Source organism: Myotis davidii, unplaced genomic scaffold, assembly GCF_000327345.1.
Source record: "Myotis davidii unplaced genomic scaffold, ASM32734v1 scaffold217, whole genome shotgun sequence".
Lineage (NCBI taxonomy): Eukaryota > Metazoa > Chordata > Mammalia > Chiroptera > Vespertilionidae > Myotis > Myotis davidii.
In genome coordinates this window covers 4,794,864-4,814,018 of record NW_006290034.1, presented here as the reverse complement: position 1 = coordinate 4,814,018, position 19,155 = coordinate 4,794,864, and the positions used below count along the sequence as shown (strand labels likewise).

The window sequence follows — 19,155 nt, the reverse complement described above, 5'->3', positions numbered from 1 at the left end:
GCAGACAGGCTGGAAGCAGACTGCCAGGTGGATCCTGGGGAGCTGAGGACTGAGGGAAGTTACTTAGCTTCTTTTTGCTTGTGTTCTCATCTACTTCACAGGTTGCCATGAGATTAACCCCTTCCCCGGCAGAAACGTGTATACTTGTTTTCACAAAATGTTCTTTTTCAGTCGTCGACGAGTATACTAAGAAAATATGGTAAAAAAATATGGTTTATAGGAAGACGAGTTACAAACTGTTTTCATAACCAGCATCAAAAATACTATATAGAACCAAAATAAAAAAATTAGTCTGAAAAAGAAATGTTTTTAACAAAAAAATTGTTGGGGAAGGGGTTAAATGCGTTCACATATGTAAAGTGGTTAGAACAGTACCGTCATAAAAAGTAAGCACTATATGAAGTGTGAGCTGTTATTTTGAGTGCTTATACATACAGATTCTTTTTAATTCAGTGTTTTTAAATGATTCTTATAATTTCTGCCAAGATTATGAACTTTTATTATTTTTAATTATAGGAGATACATCTAAAACATGTTTTAAAATGAATAAACCAGAATATGTATATTTAAATGATCGAGGGTTGTTGGCAGGTTAAATGAGTTAATGTATATCCACTTACTTAGACTAATTCTCGGCAAATAGGAAGTGTGCCATAATTGTTGGCTATCATCAGGATTGTGATTAGGCAGTACAGTGGTGACTGCCAGTTCTTTCCTTGGCTCAATAATATTGAAAGTTATCTGCTTGACACTCTGAGGTTTGTGCAAGTCAGCAAGCCTGAAATTGATCCTGTTTTCAAACCTTCACACAAGGAATGTTTATAATGATAACCTAGAGTCTAAGTAGGCCTCCAAAATTCAATTTGAGGATTGTTTTCTTATCACCTCTGATCAAGTCAGTGGCTCTCAGAATTGTTCTAATTTGATGAATTGCCACTTCTGGTTCTTGGATGTCTTTTTCATATTCATAAAAATTATGCTTGCAATTTGACTTCCAGACCATTTCGTTTTCAGTGAAAGCAGATATTTCGATTGTCTGAAGATGAAGCAGCAAGGTGATCCCAGTAGTGGTGGGGATGTACTTCCTTAGAAAAACAAACTATTCAAAATGGCCTTTCCTTCCTTTAAAGACAATTATAAATATAATGAAAATTATTTCTTGTAATTTAGATGTAGTATAGAATAAATTTATTGTTTAAAAGCTATTCTCAATTTCTTTAGAGGTAAGAATTTAAAATTACATTAAAATGTATATTAAAAAAATCCATAGGATAACCAGTTCTATTATAAGTATGAAGGATGTTTATCCTAAGCTTTTGTAAATTAGCTTTACATAAATTCTCTTAACCTTTTCTTACCTACTCTGTTTTCTAACCGTTTAATGTAATACTTTCATTCAGTTTTTTCCTGGGTCCTTACTTTTATATATCTGAGCCTGTACTGGGATTTTAAAGTACCTGTCTAATACCAAGGACAAACCGAATATAGATAGAATCTACAAATTAAAATATGCATTTTCCTCAATGTTTTATTCTTCCAAATCATTCTGGCAACAGAATTTAGTTTTCATATTTAAATTTTGCTTCTTCCTTCCAAGAGGTTTAGAAAAAGAAAGAGAAAGAGAGTTATGTTATATAATAGATCTTAATGAAAAAAAATCAGCCAAAGCATGATAGGATTTTTATTAACAGTACTCTATCATCGCTTTATACCTTTTGATATTTTGTTTCTATTAATATTAATAGTTGGCACCACTGATTTGGCACTTACTATAGGCATATTCTGCTCCTCCCCAATCCTCTCCACTTAAATTTTTATTTTTTAAATCCTCATCCAAGGATATGTTTTTATTGAGTTTTAGAAAGAGAGGAAGGGAGAGAGAGAGAAACCTCAATGTGAGAGAGATTCATTGATCGGTTCCCGTATGTGCCCCTACCAGGAATGAAGCCAGCAGCCTTTTGTGGTACAGGACTGCGCTCCGCACCCTGAGCCCCTGGCCAAGGCTGTTCTCCCCACCTTTAGAGACTCAGAACGACGTTAGCATTGTCAGCGCTTTATACTTAGCACTTCCTAAATTTATTTGACCCCACACTCTTTTTTTTTTTTAAATGGGGAGCATTTCATAGGATTAGTTTCATAGAATATTTGGGAAATGCTGCCTACTTAAATTTTTTTAACTGATAAATATTTAGTAATGGCTACCAATTCCTATAATATTCAACTGCTCTTTTAAAGTCTTGTTAAAGCCTTACACATGCACACACACACACACACACACACAATAATGTTAGAAAATACAATGAGTCACCCCTTGTGCAGTCCTCTCTCATAGTGAATCTAGGCTGGAGAAAAGGATGCTGGGCCAGTTGTGGGTCTAAATCTTAAGAAAGCCTGGCAGCTCCCTTCTGTGCCCTCACGGTCTCTGAGTCCAACATAAGGAGTCAGGTTTTCCTAATGTAGAGACTGTGGTGCAGTCAAAACCCTGAGGCCGACTTGTTTTGCTCCCTGGTACCTGGATCAACGTCTAGCAAATAGACTTTGTAGAATGAATGAATGAATGTGTGACAAATAGGGTTGGCACTTGACTTTGTCCCATCATGGCCTGCTCTAGTCATTTATTTCCTAGTTGACCTGAGATTACTAGACAGATGAAATGAAAATGATTTGTTGTGTTTTATTGGTGATAAATTTTGGAAGTAGTGATATTTTTATTGACTTCTTTGTGAAATTTAGTTTAAAATTGAAAATTAAACCAAAGTTATACCAGAGAAGAAACAGATTTTTTTTCCTGTTTTTATGCCAAAAGGTGCTTTTAAGAAGTCGGTGATACCCATCAGGCCTATCTCCTTTAAAGTGACATACTGTAGAAAAGGGTGGGTCTTCTTTCAGTATCTTGGTTATGTCTTCAGCTGAAGATGGTAACTTTTTAGTTCTAAACTTGCCAGAGATTATTTATTATATGTGCATGTTTTATTTACCTTCTCAAACTTTTCATCTTCTATGTTAGGAATGTTATTTAGTTTATATTTTAATATACTTACGTTTTTTTATCTTATAGGTCCATTCAAAAGCTTGGTGAATTAAATATTGGAATGGATAGCCTTGGTAGTGAGGTGTCCACACTCAACCAGCAATGTAATGGGAGCAAAGGCAATGGATCTAATAATTCTTCTATCATAAGTTTTTCTACACCACCCCAGGATTCTAGCCAGAGATTAACACATGATGCTTCGAATATTTACACAAGCACTCCTCGTAATCCGGGATCCACAAATCACATACCTTTTCCTGAGGAATCCTCTTCTTGTGGAAACCAAGTGTAAGTGCTTTACTTTGTAAAATCTGGAAATATTAACTTCTATTAATAGAAGTATAGAAATTCAAACTTCTTTTTGAAGCCTTACAATAACAGTTTTTGGAGCTCATTTACTTTGTACCAAATTTTTTTCTAATCTTCCTTCATTTATATGTTCTCTTTCTCTTTTACTAAATGTCTCTTAAGAGACTATATTCCCCTGTTTTTCTTTCTTTTCACACCAGGACAGTTCTATATTTTTGTAAGCCATCTTACTCAGAGATGATAGTTTTAGCCTTTATCTTCTCCCTGATATTTCTTTTCTTTCTTTTATTTATTTATTTTTTTGCCATTGGTATCTTTCAACAAATAATCTGATTCACAAACTTCAAGGGCACAAAGAAGGTGTTTTATAACTTGGTGGAATGATTGTCCGAGACGGTTTTGTAGCTCTGGCCTCTTCGCAGCTGAAGACTTCTTGCATATCTGTGTTTTCACTAGACAGGGAGAGTCTTTTGTCTTGCTGTCATAAGTAAACAAGTTTTAATTTATGCATTGGGAAAAGTTAAGAAACTTTTCTTTATTTATTCTTAACATTAAACACCTTAGAGTGGTTCATCTGAAAATGCATAACTTGCTTTTGCATTTGGATGTCTATATATTTAGTATAAAAAACTGGTTTTATACTAGAGCATAAGTTTATCGAATGTATGCTTCTTTATTATAGTTCCTGTTACACTTGTGTATCCCCTAAAGTAGAACTCAAATTTTAAAATTTAATTTTTATCAAAGTAATATACATACATGGTTTAAAAAGACAAATAGCACATTTCATATAATATAAAAGAAAATCTCCTTTACTCATCTTTGTCTATGATTTCTACTTTCTGTAGGCTGCCCATTTTCAACCCAGGCAGCTGTTTCTTTTGCTGTATATCAAAATTTCTGAATAACATGCTTCTGTTATATTTTTATTATCCACCAATTTCCTGCCAATTAGATTTAGCTACTATATTCCTCACTCACAACACATTCATTTTGTCTGCTCCTTTCCAATATATATCCATTTTTGTTTAAATTGGTATTCAGCGTTAATGTGGTAAATGTTATTTACAACTGGGTCATCTACACTAATAAAAGAGAAAGATGTAAATTGACCATACATTTGCAATGCCCACCAGCCAATCAGGAGTGAGTATGCAAATTAACCCAACAAAGATGGCAGGTTAATTTGCATATGCAGGCGCTGAATGGCTGGGGGCGGGGCGGGACACTTGCATGGCGACGATGCAGGCATTCTGCACCACCCCAGCCGCTCCAGGCCTCTGGGCAGCATGGGAAGGCAGAAAGGCAGCTCCGGCCAGAGCCAAGGCAGTGCTGGCAGCAAGGGGAAGGAAGGCCCATTCTTGCACGAATCTTCGTGCATCGGGTCTCTAGTGTAGTATAATGGATTACATTTCCTTTTGATACTACTCTTTGTTTTCCATGGGACACTAAGTGCCTCATTTTTGGTGTGCATGTGTATGTGTGCACATGCTAGTTTTCTTAGTACCTGTCACTAACCCATCTGCAGATGCTTTGACAGGACTATAAAATTATAAAACCTCTCTTACTGCAGTAAAAACGATCAGGTACTTCCTCTTTCTCATTTTACCCCCTTAGAGACATCCCTCTAGGATCACTCCTGCTTGATTTTATGTTCCTTGTTTCTAGGCCATCGTATTCAGTCCTAGAGAATCCTGGGACTTCCCCTCATTATTCTCCTGGGAATTTCCTTTGCCTCTTCTTTCTATTGGATCCCCATTTTCAGGATCTCATGTAGTTTCATGCAAAGAGTTTCATCAGAAGTGAAGTTTCTGAGACCTGGAATGTCAACATAGTTCACATTTGATTTGTTAGCATAGCTGAGTATAGAATTCTAGGATGGAAATCATTCCTCAGAGTTTCAAAGGCATTGCTACATGTCCGTGTTCTTGTCAAGAAGTCTGATGCCATTTTGACCTGATCCTTGCTATGAGGCCTGCTGATTTTTCCACCCTAGATTTTTTTTTCTGCTACCATATTTTTATTCTCTAAGCTCTTTCTTATTCTCTAATTTCCTTAAATTGTTTTTTAGATCTTTTCCTTGTTTCCTGGATTCTTATTTACTCTTATATCTCCAAGAATTTTAATTATATCTTTGAAGCATTTATTTCCTGAATTGCCCCTCTTCTTACACATTCCCTTTTCTGTTTGTTTTAGTCTCTGGATTTTATGTAGGAGGCTTTTTGCAAGTGTTTGGGAAACCTTGACTAGCTGTAAAAAGTGAGGCATTAAAAAATGCTGATTGGGAGGAAGATCTACATATATGAATGGATCTGTCTACCTGTTGACCTCACAAGGAAATGATTGAGTGGAAACATTGTTTATGGAGGGACCCTCAATTGTCAGTTTCTGTTAGTCATTCCTCTTGGGCCAGATAATTTTCATAAAGAGCAATTTAAGCTCCTGCCTGGGGTAGGATTTAATCATAGCAACCAGGATTCTGGAACTAATCAGAGGGAAGGTACTTGACATTTCACAATAAAATTTGTGAACTTTGACTTAATCTCCTTTCCAAAATGGCTCTCACTGCCTCCTTACGACTATGCTTGCTGTTAGTGAGTCAGAGCCACTTAATGAATAGCTCCTGAGAGTAACTTTGGGGACAGTGAGGTTCATTTGCCAAAAAAATAAATATTAGAGATCAAAAGGACAAATATTTAGTTAAGTTTCTGTTTTGATGTTCAGAGTAAACTTTATTTGAATTTCTACTCATGCAGCTCATCAGAACATTTGGTCATCAAGCCTCCTCCTGGAGATTCTTCAGGGAATCTGTCAAGATCAAGAGGGGAAGAGGTAATACTTTTGGGAAGGAGGTTTCATTGTTTTTATATATACTTGCAAAGTTTGGTAAGGAATTCTCAATTCAAAGAATGGACCATTATTAGAAATAATCATTATTGCTAATGCTAGGATTTATCTAAAGGTAGTTGAGCTTCCACTGGGCTAAGTGAAAAGGTTGCCTCAGAAAGCACATTTGAGAGTATTTATATTAGTGGCCAATAGTGAGCTGTGCACTACTCTCTGAACCCTATGGTTAATTTATTTAGATACTATTTATGTTGCCCTGGGGCTTCTCATCAATGCATGTATTTTTTGCTTTGGAACCAGACATCCTTCCCTAACCAGTATACAGCTTCACTCTATCTTGTTTTCTATAGTTCACATTTTAACCCCATAGACAAAGTCATGATTTCAGATGCTAATGGGACCAAACAGCTAACAAAAATGAATAAAATTGGTTGTTTTTGTGACAAGCACATAGGAATATTTGTCCCTTGCACAAAGATTTATGCTTGCCTAGTATTTTCGGTCCTTTTGATTTTCAAGAAAAGCTAGAAATATAGATTTTTAGTTGAACTCTATTTTCAAAATGGCAACAAATTTAAAAAGTTTAAAACACACTAGAAAAGAGCAAATAAAATGTATGGCTCTGCAATTTCTGCTATAAGCAAATATTAGTAATTATATTAATGTACATAGGCCATTTAATCAGTCATTCCCCTCCCTGTTTGTCTTATATGCCCATGCTATTCGTTTGGCAAACAGTCACATTTCTTGTATATGGATTAATAGAAATTGTAGCATTTTTAGTCAAATAAATTCATGACTAATATAAGGATTCATTCAATTACATAAGACAAACATGTGACATGCCAGGCTTAGCCTCTATTATTGCATGAATACATAAAAGTCTGGGTAGAGAGTGGCATAGTCTCTCATTGATACAGTCACTGTGGGCCCCAGAGCTTGATGCAACAGAGCTGAAGTGATTTGCCTTTGTGTGTGTACTTGGTATTCATATTTCACAAAGACAGGATTAGGCTGGATTTGTTGACCACACTCAGCCTCTAAGTCCCTGTTCCAGGTCCGGTCATCCCTGGTCAGGGTAGCAGGGTGCTTCAAATGCCACCAATAGCTGGCGTTCACAAAGCCTGTATGCCGAACTGCTTCAACTTGCTTCCTCAGAACAGGCTGTGGGCAGATACGCAGTTTGAAATAAAAACGAGGCTCAAATAAAATGTTCTGATTAAAATCATTTTTGCAATTTTAAGAAGGTTTTGTTTTTACAATTTCAGTTTGAAATATTAATGTATTCATTGCTGGAGATAATGGCAAACTTATTTTGTTTTTTACCCTAGGTGCATTTAAGAATAGTTTTCTATATCCTGCTTTTAAAAACACAAATAGTGTTCTGTTATTTTGTGTGTGTGCTATATTTTTTCCTTGACAGTTAAAGGCAACTTAATATGGGAATATTTATTGTTATATTTTGTCATAGTAAGTGAAGAAAAACTTGAATTTCTATAAACTATCTGAGCTTAGTTTAGCAATGAGTAGCAAAAAATGGAAAAATTGGGGTTAATTGGATTTGCCATTTAAAAGAATACATGATGGTAGATGGTGAACATAAAGTGAACAATATAGTTGAAATGAATTGAAACTGGGATAAAGACGAATTCTTTCAAACTCATTTTTTTTCATAGGATGACTTTCTTATTCATTCTTTCCATAGGACGACAAGTCAAAAAAGCAGTTTGTTTGCATTAATACCCTGGAGGACACACAGGCTGTTAGAGCAGTGGCTTTCCACCCAGGTGGTGGTCTGTATGCTGTTGGTTCAAATTCAAAAACTCTGAGAGTATGCGCCTATCCAGAGGTCATTGACCCAAGGTATGGACAGACTGCTGGTTGTACTGCCAGTCTTGGTTCAGTGTTTATTTTAGCTACATTGGTCCCTTTTGCAGAATTGTCATTCGGTAGTGTTTAATTTTTATTTCCTTTCCTTTTATTAAGTTTTAATTTTTATTTTCTTTTTTAAAAAATATACTTTTATTGATTTCAAAGAGGAAGGGAGAGGTAGCGAGAGATAGAAATATCAATGATGAGAGAGAATCATTGGTCAGCTGCCTCCTGCACGCCCCCTGCTGGAGATCGAGCTGCAATCCGGGCATGTGCCCTTGACTGGAATCCAGCCCAGGATCCTTCAGTCTGCAGGTTGATGCTCTATCCACTGTTTTCTATGTGATCTGAAATAAGAGTTTAGTATAATAATGGTTTATAATTTTACTTTTGGATTTTAAGTATGCTTTAACTTTATTTCTTCTAAGACTTTGAAAATTGTTATTAACATGTTGTCAGATACTTTTTGTGCTCCCTCCCTCAAGAACAACAGTAATATAGAACTTCATACTCATGAATTTTAGCAAGCAAGAAATTGAAATATCTTTCTTAAATTTTTTTTTTTTTTGTAGTGCACATGACATCCCTAAGCAGCCAGTGGTACGTTTTAAAAGGAATAAACATCATAAAGGATCCATTTACTGTGTGGCCTGGAGTCCTTGTGGACAGTTATTAGCAACAGGATCAAATGACAAATACGTCAAAGTGTTGCCCTTCAATGCAGAGACTTGTAATGCAACAGGTAGGGCCTAAGTATGGGAGCAGTAGCGCTCTAGTGTATTTTTATCTTTTGCCCATGTTGTAGCTCTCCTATATCTCTCTACTGTCTCTAATAAAATCTAAGAATATAGCCTTAAGATTTTTTTTACATTCTAATTGCTTGGCTGCATTCATCTGGAATTATTATTATTTTTTTTTAGTAAGTTCTTACAGGTGGCCAGGTGATGTCTAATCCCTAGAAAATTATCAGAAAAGTAACTTTTAAATCACTACCAAAATTGTATTAATGTACATTTTCCAGAGAGCATCTGTCTTTTTCATTTTCTTTGGAATAAATCAAGAAGGTAACTCTCCATATAGCTATTTTATTTTATTAAAATTTTTTAAAAAATATATTTTTATTGATTTCAGAGATGAAGGGGAGGGAGAGTGAGATAGAAACATCAGTGATGAGAGAGAATCATTGATCAGCTGCCTTCAGCACCACAGATTGAGCCGGAAACCTGGCCATGTGCCTTGAACCGGAAATTTAACCAGTAACTTTTCAGTGCACAGGACATGTGCAAACCACTAGACCACTCCAGCCAGGGTTGAACCAGTATTTGGATTTCTTGAAGTTCTTTGCTCAGTAAAGTGAAATTGATTATAATATCAATCCCTAAGTGCAAATATAAACCATACCACTCTGCCATTATTCTTGGTCAGTCTTAAGGCAGTTTAGTAATCTCAAATTGTCACAGTAAGTTGAGCAGCATCTTTTTGTTTTAATTCTTATTGCTGTTTCAGGACCAGATCTGGAATTTAGTATGCATGATGGGACGATTAGAGACTTGGCCTTTATGGAAGGCCCGGAAAGTGGCGGAGCTATTTTGATAAGTGCTGGAGCGGGGGATTGTAACATTTACACAACCGATTGTCAAAGAGGACAGGGCCTGCATGCTCTGAGCGGACATACCGGTATGTGATATCCATCTCAGACGCTCCTTTTCTTTTGTTCAACCCATGTTTTCCCACTTCCCCCTGCACTTCATTACTGGGGATATTTCATCAGAACAGATTTCTCCAAGACAGGACATTTTTCTTTCAAAAAGTTCAATTGTGCACATAGTAATGATAGCTGATAGTTCCCTGGGTGTTAAATTCTTTACTTGTACACATAATTCCTTCATTTAACCCTCACAACAATCTTATGAGGCAGGAAGTTTTATCTCTGTCTAAGACATGAAAAGGCAAATGACTGGCACAATCTTAGAGCTAAATGTGCGGAACTGAATATGACCCCAGGTCTCTTCCAGAGCTGGTGATCTAACCCCACAGTCCTGTACTTCCTCTGGAAAACTTGCCGTAATTTCAAATACAAATACATATATTTACTAAAGAGAGAGAGAGGAAGGGAGAGAGAGAAAAATATTGACTTGTCCCACTTATGCATTCATTGGTTGATCCTGCATGTGTCCTGCCAAGGACTGAACCCACGGCCGTGGTGCAGCAGGACGATGCTCTCACCAACTGCCCGAGCTGCCTGGCCAGGCCCAGATGAAAATATTTTTTTTAGTACTGATTATGGTATCCTAAGATACTGAATAACCAAGAAGGATTAAGCTTATTCAATATGGTTTTGATGTGCATTTTACTGAGTTTTAATATATATGGAAAATCTCTACCACATTGTATATTGGATTAAGCAGACCATCACGTGCCCAGTAATAAGGAGTACTTAGCTCTGAGTGTGTTATAGAGAAGTGCTGTTCCACAGTATAACTGAGTATATGATCTTTCATAGGACATATTTTAGCACTTTATACTTGGAGTGGCTGGATGATTGCATCTGGTTCCCAAGATAAGACTGTTAGATTCTGGGATCTTCGAGTACCAAGCTGTGTTCGTGTTGTTGGCACAACATTACACGGAACTGGTAGGTTTTTCTGGAATTTATATGAATTTCTATGAGACAGAAACTATAAATTGCACTTGTGTGCTTTCTCTCCTCTGCAATATGTAAGTTAAAAAAGGAATAGGAACAAATGAAGACTTTCAAAAAAATATATCCTGTTTTCTATGTGGTCTGAAATAAGAGTTTAGATTAGAGTAATAATGGTTTATAATTTTACTTTTGGATTTTAAGTATGCTTTAACTTTATTTCATCTAAGACTTTGAAAACCATTACTCACATGTTGTCATACTTTTTTTGCTCCCTCCCTCAAGAGCAACAGATAACTTCACTCAACTTCACTGCTGCAAGAGCTGCCTTACTCTGCTCTGCACTTGCACGTGTGCCCCTCCAGCCTGGTCCACACGGCAGCCAGAGCACATCACACCTTCCTCACAACACTTCACAGCCCCTCATCGCTCTTCCATCACCGTGCCTGCGAGATCCTGCTGGCCCGGCACCGGCACCGTGGGCCCTTCTAGTTTTAGCTCCATCACTCGCACCTTTCCTTTCAGTGCCTTCCTGCAGGGAAGTCACCTGCTGTTTCCTGGGCCTGACATGTTCTTCCACGTGTCTTCTCACCGTCAGGGCCTTCTTCTCTGTAGGTCTTAGCTTCAGTGACACCTTGCCAGAGAGGCCTTCTTGGACTTCATCGTTATTTTCTATCACTGATCTCCGTTGATTCCCTTCACAGCTCTTACCTCTATTTAAAATTATATATTTGCTTATTGCTAGTCTCCGCCAATAGATTTTAAGTTTCACAATGGCAACAATTATATCTGTTGTAGTTCCCTGAGTAGATTTAGCACCTACCCAAATACATGGCCTAAAGGAGTAGTGATGTAACTACTCTGTTGAATAAATGAGCCTGGATTCTTTTGGCAGCATAAAAACTAAACTCATTGTGTTTCCCCTGCAAATCAGCTCTTGTTCCCATTTTCCCTGTTTTTGGATATTACTTCCCTTATTTCCTCATGCAGCTAGATTGGATCCAGGACTCATTTTCACTCCTTTTTTTTTTGCCCCCATCCAAGCAGTTAATTGCCAAGTCTGTGGATTCTTTATTCATATATTTTCTGAAGTCTGTCTTTCCTCATGCAGGCCCTTATTCATCTGTTACTCTATTATTATGTCTTGTCTTCCAGTGCCCTCCCTTCTACAGTCTGTCTGTTTTAATTTGATGCACATTCACATAGGTTACTCTTCCCAAAGTCCTGCTTTCTTTCCTTAGAGACCTGCATGGCGACTCACTGTGCACAGGAACAGTTCACACCCTGCGCTTTGACGTTTGCGATGCTCGATGGTCTGTCCTAACCTGCCTGTTATGTCTCAGTTCCAAGCTCCTTTTATGTTAACGTGTTAAGCCAAGTCACTCAGGCCCAAATGAGCTCCCTACCCTTAATCATGTTTATACTTTCTCTATAAAGCTTTTCTTATTAATTCTTCATGGCCATAATAGCTCTCTTCACTTCTCTATCAAAATTTCAAACAATGACCTTAGACGGCTTGGCTAATGAATAGAGCATCAGCCCTGGGACTGAAGGGTTACGGGTTCAATTCCAGTCAAGGGCACATATCTTAGTTGTAGAAGGCAACCAATTGATGTGTGTCTCACATCGATGCTTCCTTCTCTCTGTCTCTCTTCCTCCCTTCCACTTTCTCTAAAAATCAATGGAAAAATTTCCTTGGGTGAGGATTAACAAAACAGAAATTTTAAGCAATGGATATTTTTAAATGCATGTGTATAATACATTTAAGCACACATTCTCTCTCCCTCTCTCTCTCCCTCCCTGCTTCTCTCTCTCTCTCTCTCTCATACCGTTTGTTAATCTTCAAGATCTAACTTATATGCCTTTTTCTGTGAAGCCTTTTCAGGCCACTTTGGTCTAGAGCAGTGTTTTTCAACCTTATTTTCCCCTGCTAAGGAGAAAAACGAAATATTTTTCCTAACAAGAGAAATTAAATGCTAAGGAATGGGGTTCCATTGGGTGGGGCTGAGCTTTGAAGGCTATAAGCCATTGCTAATGGTTAGGGCTTTTTCATTCTGAGAATCATTTTGCACCCCCTTGGAGCATTGTTGCCCCGTTGGAGGTGCCTGGTCTAGAGCTAGGCTCCCGCCTGTTGGCCGTTAGTCATGTGTTGCTTAGAGACATTTTCTCACTGTGCCCTAAAATGTATTTTGTTATTTAATTTCTTGTTCTCCCAACTAGACTGTAAGCTGGGACGGGACTATTTCTGGACACTTACCCAGCTAGGAAAAGTGGCTCATCTATTGCACTGTAGGCAGTGCTGTCCCAGGGGTTCTCCCAGATGACAAGAGGATGGACTGTCTCATTTCTCACAGAATCTGGCTTCATACCTTGCCCCTAAAAAGGACACAGTGGTTTATTGGCTGACTGTTAATTTGTATTTTTCCATAACTGAGCAGTGTGGCAAGCTGCATTGCATTTTTAGTGTGTGGCTCAGCGAACATAATTAGTTGTTGCTGTTTAGCTCTATTGATTTTTCCACACTGAACCTTCCTTTCCTCCCGCCATCCAGGCAGTGCAGTGGCATCCGTAGCTGTAGATCCCAGTGGCCGTCTCTTAGCCACAGGACAAGAAGATTCTAGCTGCATGTTGTATGACATCAGAGGAGGAAGGATGGTACAAAGTTATCACCCTCATTCCAGCGATGTGCGCTCTGTTCGATTCTCTCCCGGAGCTCACTACTTGCTAACAGGATCCTACGATATGAAAATCAAGGTGACAGACCTACAAGGTGATGCAGATGGACCTTTTTCCTTTCTATAGTCTCCTGTTCTATTTGGGACCTCTCTTTTGTTAATCTGGTGGGATTGACCCAAAAACATTTTCAGATTTTAGTTTTACAGAATTTACTGAGCAAATTACTGGTATTGTATTGAGATGAATTATAGCAAATTATTAAATTTATGTACTCTTTGCTTCTATTTTTAAAAACTTAGTGTGTAATTATGTCTTCAGAATGTAGTTTTATTGTTAAACATTTATTAAGCAAATCTGTGTACCAACTAGGGACAGAGAGGTAAGACATGTAACTTCCTTTTGATGGCACTCACATTTCAGACATCAGTAAAAAGTAACTCAAATGATGTAATTTGGGGTATTGATGAGTGCTATTAAAACATTAGCCAGGGAGGAGACTGGGGTGCTAGGGAACGCTAGTTTTGGTGGGATGGAGTGGGTCTCCCCAGGGAAGTGCCATTTGTGGAGAGACCTGAATGCTGAGAAGGAACAAGCCATGCCAGGGCCCGAGGGAAGACCACAGCGAGTGCAGCTTGTGGAGGCAGGATGAGTTTGGCATGTCTGTGACACTGCAAGAAGCCAGTGTGGCTGGGGAACCAGCCAGGAGAGAGGGGAAGACATAAGGTGGGTTTTATAGGCATTTTTTAAAAACATAATGGAATCCTGTGGAAGATTTAAAACGGCGAGTGATATGATCTAAGTTACATTTTTAAAAGATAATTTTGAGTCCTGTAGGGAGAAGGCTCATAAGTATAAATATCAGTGAGGAACTTATGGGAACCATTCAGGTGAGATATGATGGTGGCTTGGACTAGGGTGGTAGAGGCGGAGGTGGCAAGAAGTGACAATTTGGGATATACTTTAATTTATTTGGATTAAGTTTGCAAAGTGAGGGGAAAAGGAATCAGTGCTGATCCCTAGGTTTTTGGCATGAGCAACAAGATGGTGCCATTAATTGAGGTGGGGGTCAAGACATGTGGGGCAGGAACAGGTTTAGGCAAGAAAATAAAGAGTTTGCTTTAAACAGGTTAAGTTTAAGATGACTGTCAGGCAACCGAGTGAAATGTTGAATAGCTATTTGGATACTAGTCTGGAGCTCAGGTGAGAAGTCAAGGTTAGAGATGAAATATATGTGACTCATATTAATGGTCAGGACACTAGATGAAACTTCCTAGGAAGTGAGGGATAAAGGGAACAAGAAACCTGAAGGCTGACACCTGAGATTTACCAAACTTTAAATGAGGATGAGAAGGGAAGCCCACAGAGGAGACCGAGATGTGCTGGCACCATCAGGAGGAAGTGATCTTGAGTTTGCAGGAGCCAGTGGCAGCTATGTGCATGTTACCAAATACAACTAACAATGACATGCCCAGTAATCTAGCTCTGTTTAAGTTTTTCAATATATTGTATTAATATAGTTTAGGAATTTTATACTGTAATTATTCCTAAAGTAACAGGAAGTCTGTGAAATCTAAACATAGACTTATTTTGTATTGTAAGTCAGTATCTCTTCTCTTCTTTAATGTAGGAGACCTCACTAAACAGCTTCCCATCATGGTGGTGGGGGAGCACAAGGATAAGGTGATTCAGTGCAGATGGCACACCCAGGACCTGTCCTTCCTGTCGTCCTCCGCAGACAGAACTGTCACCCTCTGGACTTACCGTGGATAGAGCATGCCCAGTGCCTGTCTGGCCGTGAAAGCGCGGGGACTGAAGACTACTGATTGTGACAATTCCAGATTTGAAGAACGCAGACTGACCAGGAAAGTGGCTTAGCATGAGGAGGCCCTTTGACCTTGTACCCGTTGGTAGGAGCTGTGGGCGTGTATTCTGCAGTGCTTTCGGTCTTCCACGTGAGCTCGTGCTGCTGTGACCTGCTGTGTGTCGTCTTGTTGCCAAAGTCTGCGGAAGAGCTCTGTGTTGTCAGTGTGCACTCCAGTCACGGTGGACGATGTGTTTACGGTTTAGTATTAAAGCATTCCTTGGTCTTTGCCGAAATACCAGTTTTATATACACATGAGATGGAACTGTACTTTAAGCATATTATTACCTGTAATGCAACCAAGTTCTACACAGATAACATAGGTGTTCAGAAGTTATTTTGTTTTTCTCACAATCCCATGATAATTGTATCACTTGCCCCTAGAGGTCAGAATTTTATGTCTCTTGAAAGTTACATGGTTGTTTTCACTGAGGATCATTCTTGAGTTTAAAGATGGAGGGAAACTGCTCCTTAGATCACTATGTGGTATCGGCCTTTTCTTTTTTCTTAATCCAGGGATATAATTACTATTCTGTCACCTTATTTTGTTTCATGCTTAAAAGGCAAATGTATTTGCTTCAGAAACTTGTTAATTTCAACTTTTTGAATGCAACAAGATACCTCCCTTCCAAACTGTACTGTAGGGCAGAGCAGCAGTGGGTGTGATGCAACACTTTATGGTGCAGTCAATTTGCTGGCCAGCATTTTCCTCTAAAAAATGAAAACTTTGCCATAGACTATAGCATGGCTTGAAATGCTATGTCTGCATGATAACTGAAAGATGGAAATTTTAAACTTTGCACTCCAAAAGCTTATTTGGGTTTTTTTCTTGCACTGTTTTGTGTAATGCAGAATAATGATTTTATTTCTACGGCAACGTAGATCCTAACACGTATCTTTATTTTCCTATTGTACAGCATTTTACTTTAAATTATTAAATAGGCTATTTTATTTATTTTAAATGCAGTTGAGTTGGTTCTAATGATTGAACTGTCTGTGCACTGTATGTAGCAAGCATTTTTAAACTATTGTATACAAGTGGAAAGGGTATTAGAAGTGTAACTGTGCTATTATTTCAATAAAGACCTCTTGACACCTAAAACTATTCCTGTTTCCAGTGTCTGTGGCTTTCAATTTAGAGGGTTGTTTTCTCCAGTTTACTTGGAGGTAGTGTGTTCCGAGGGATGAGCAATCATTTTCTTAAGTTTCTAAAGTCCTTTCACTAATTTACTTTTTAACCCTTCACGACTGCATAAGTTTTGTGTCTTCTACCTCTTTAATTCAAGATCTAGAGAACTTCCTATCTTGAATATATTCTGAAAGTTGGTTAATAAAAACCTGGCAAAATGTATAAATTCTAAGTTAGACTACAAATGAAGTGAGTGCCAAGAAAGAAATAAAATCTAATTAGTTTGTGGATAGTCAGCAGATACACAGTTTTGCTATCTCTTAGGAATGCAGAAGGGAACTCCACTAAAATAGGCTACAGTCTTTTCTTTAGTTTACTTTCTTAATTTTACACATTTTAGATATACCAGGTCATTAGTGTTAAATTGTAAACTAGGAAAAATAGCAGAGTTTTTTTTTTTTTTAGCAGTTTTTTTTAATATAGACCAGCTCAACTTCATGGTAAAAATGTTCATAAAATTTTGGATCCCATATTCATCATTATCAAGGAGTAGGCTTTAAGATCCTTCCATATGTGGGATATGGAACCCATTTTGCAGTGTAGTAGATAATGAGCACTAGAAGTTGTCTTACTGCAATAAACATTTGGTTACATATCCTTCCCATGCCTCCACACTGTCTTCTGCATGGAGGTGAATAGACTTGGTTCATGTGAAAGAAAATAAGGGAACTGAAGTATCTATATTCTCTGGACCCTTCTTAGTGAGGAGTGCAGAAATTAACTCCTTGGTAAAAGCTTCAGAGGTCTGGTTCAAATTTTATGTTTTAAATGTTTATTTTTAATTGTAATAAGCTAAAGGCTACAAGCAACAGAGTGAAAAGGCAACCCATGAAATTGGAGAAAATATTTGCAAATCATATATCTGATAAAGGGTTAATATTCAGGATAAAGAATTCCTCTACCTCAATAACAATCCCCTCCCCCCAAACAACCTGATTAAAAATGGGCAAAGGGCCCAGCTGGTGTGGCTCAGGGGTTGAGTGTTGACCCATGAACCAAGAAGTCCCCAGTTCCATGCTTGGTCAGGGCACATGCTTGGGTTGCAGGCTCCATCCCGTGAAGTGTGGCGGGGAGGGTGCAGGAGACAGTGTATCCGATCAATGATTTTCTCTCATAGATGTTTCTATCTCTCTAACCCTCTCCTCCCCACCCCCCTGTGTCTTTTTTAAATTTATTTTTCTTCCCCTCTCAAATTAATAAGAACACTTAGAAAAGAATGTTCTTTAAAAAATGAACAAAGGACTCAAATAGACATTTCTCTAAAGAAGACAAAAAATGGCTAATAATAAGCTCATGAAAGGATGCTCAACACCACTAATCGTTAGGGAAATGCAAATGAAATCATGAGACACCATCTCCCATCCATTAGGATGGCCACTATAAAAAGTGTTGGCAAGGATGTGGGGCAATTGGAACTCTTGTGCACTATTGGTGAGAATGTGAAATGGTGCAGCCACTGTGGAAGACAGTATGGTGGTTCCTCAAAAAATTAAAAATAGAACTACATATGATCCAGCATTCCCACTTCTGGATATATACCAAAAAGAATTGCAAGCAGGGGTTTGAAGAGATATTTGTACACTCATGTTCATAGCAGCACTACTCAAAATAGCCAAAAGGTGCAGGCAACCCATGAGTACATCAACAGATAAATGGATAAATAAACCTTGCTATACAACATAATGGAATATTCAGCCATAAAAACGGAAGATTTTGACATGTTACAACCTGGATGATCCTTGAGAATATTATGCTATGTGAAATAAGCCAGCCACAAAAGGACACTATTGCTTCCACTTATATGAGGTTCCTACAGTAGTCAAATTCATAGAGATACAAAGTGGAATGGTGGTTGCCAGGGGGAAGTGATGAGATGTATAATGGCTCCAGAATTTCAGTTTTGCAGGATGAAAAAGTTAAGGAGATGGGATGGTTGCACAACAATGTGAATTATTATTTTTTAAATATATTTTAATGATATTTTACAGAGAGGAAGGGAGAGGGATAGAGAGTTAGAAACATCGATGTGAGAGAAACATGGATCAGCTGCCTCCTGAACACTCCCTACTGGGGATGTGCCTGCAACCAAGGTACATGCCCTTGACCAGAATGGAACTTGGGACCCTTGAGTCTGCAGGCCGATGCCCTATCCACTGAGCCAAACCGGTTAGGGCGAATGTGAATTATTTAATGACAATGAACTATATATTGAAAAATTGATTAAGATGGTAAATTTTATATCAGGTGTATTTTTTTTGGTGTATTTTAATTTTAAAGAATTATAATAAGCAACACGCACGGTCAAGTACTACATTATATACCAAAATTTAAGACACTTTGCCAATAACTTGTGTACATCTCTCACTAACTCCTAGTGTGTAAAGCATATCCTTTTTTTCTTTGGAGAGTTTCCTGAGATTGCAAGGCCAGCAGTTAAAGACAAAAACAAAACAATTCTTTTCATTCATCATAGTCCATTTAAAAAATGCTTAAAATAGATTTCCGGGTTTTGTGGCAAGTGTTACACTATTAGAAGTTATAAAATAAATCAAGATTTAAAAATACCCTTCTCATCCGTTTTATATGTTTGGCTTCTTTGGTTGTCATTTGCAGGGCGTTCTGCAGGTGAAAATCCCCAAAAGTGCCTGGCGGAAACCCCGCCCACAGGACAGGCCCCGCCCCCTCGGCGGGCCAATCAGCGGCGCGCCCGGGAAGGGCGCAGGGCTGCC

The 19,155-nt window shown here is 38.1% G+C and overlaps 1 protein-coding gene across 5 annotated transcripts in view; it reads left to right on the top strand.

Annotated features, from left to right (window-relative positions):
• The window catches only part of WDR47 (WD repeat domain 47), a 27,348-nt gene extending 11,006 nt beyond the window's left edge, over positions 1-16,342 (top strand). For 3 of the 5 annotated variants that reach the window (XM_006762956.2, XM_006762955.2, XM_015563409.1), the window contains exons 7-14: positions 3,059-3,319; positions 6,097-6,172; positions 7,893-8,050; positions 8,632-8,801; positions 9,560-9,736; positions 10,563-10,694; positions 13,252-13,470; positions 15,004-16,342. In XM_006762956.2, the coding sequence (XP_006763019.1) occupies positions 3,059-3,319; positions 6,097-6,172; positions 7,893-8,050; positions 8,632-8,801; positions 9,560-9,736; positions 10,563-10,694; positions 13,252-13,470; positions 15,004-15,146 (1,336 nt within the window). In that variant the 3' untranslated portion in view covers positions 15,147-16,342. The remainder of the gene's footprint in view (positions 1-3,058; positions 3,320-6,096; positions 6,173-7,892; positions 8,051-8,631; positions 8,802-9,559; positions 9,737-10,562; positions 10,695-13,251; positions 13,471-15,003) is intronic. The other 2 variants (XM_006762958.2, XM_006762957.2) reach the window with 1 other exon arrangement.
• The last annotated feature ends 2,813 nt before the right edge of the window (positions 16,343-19,155 follow it).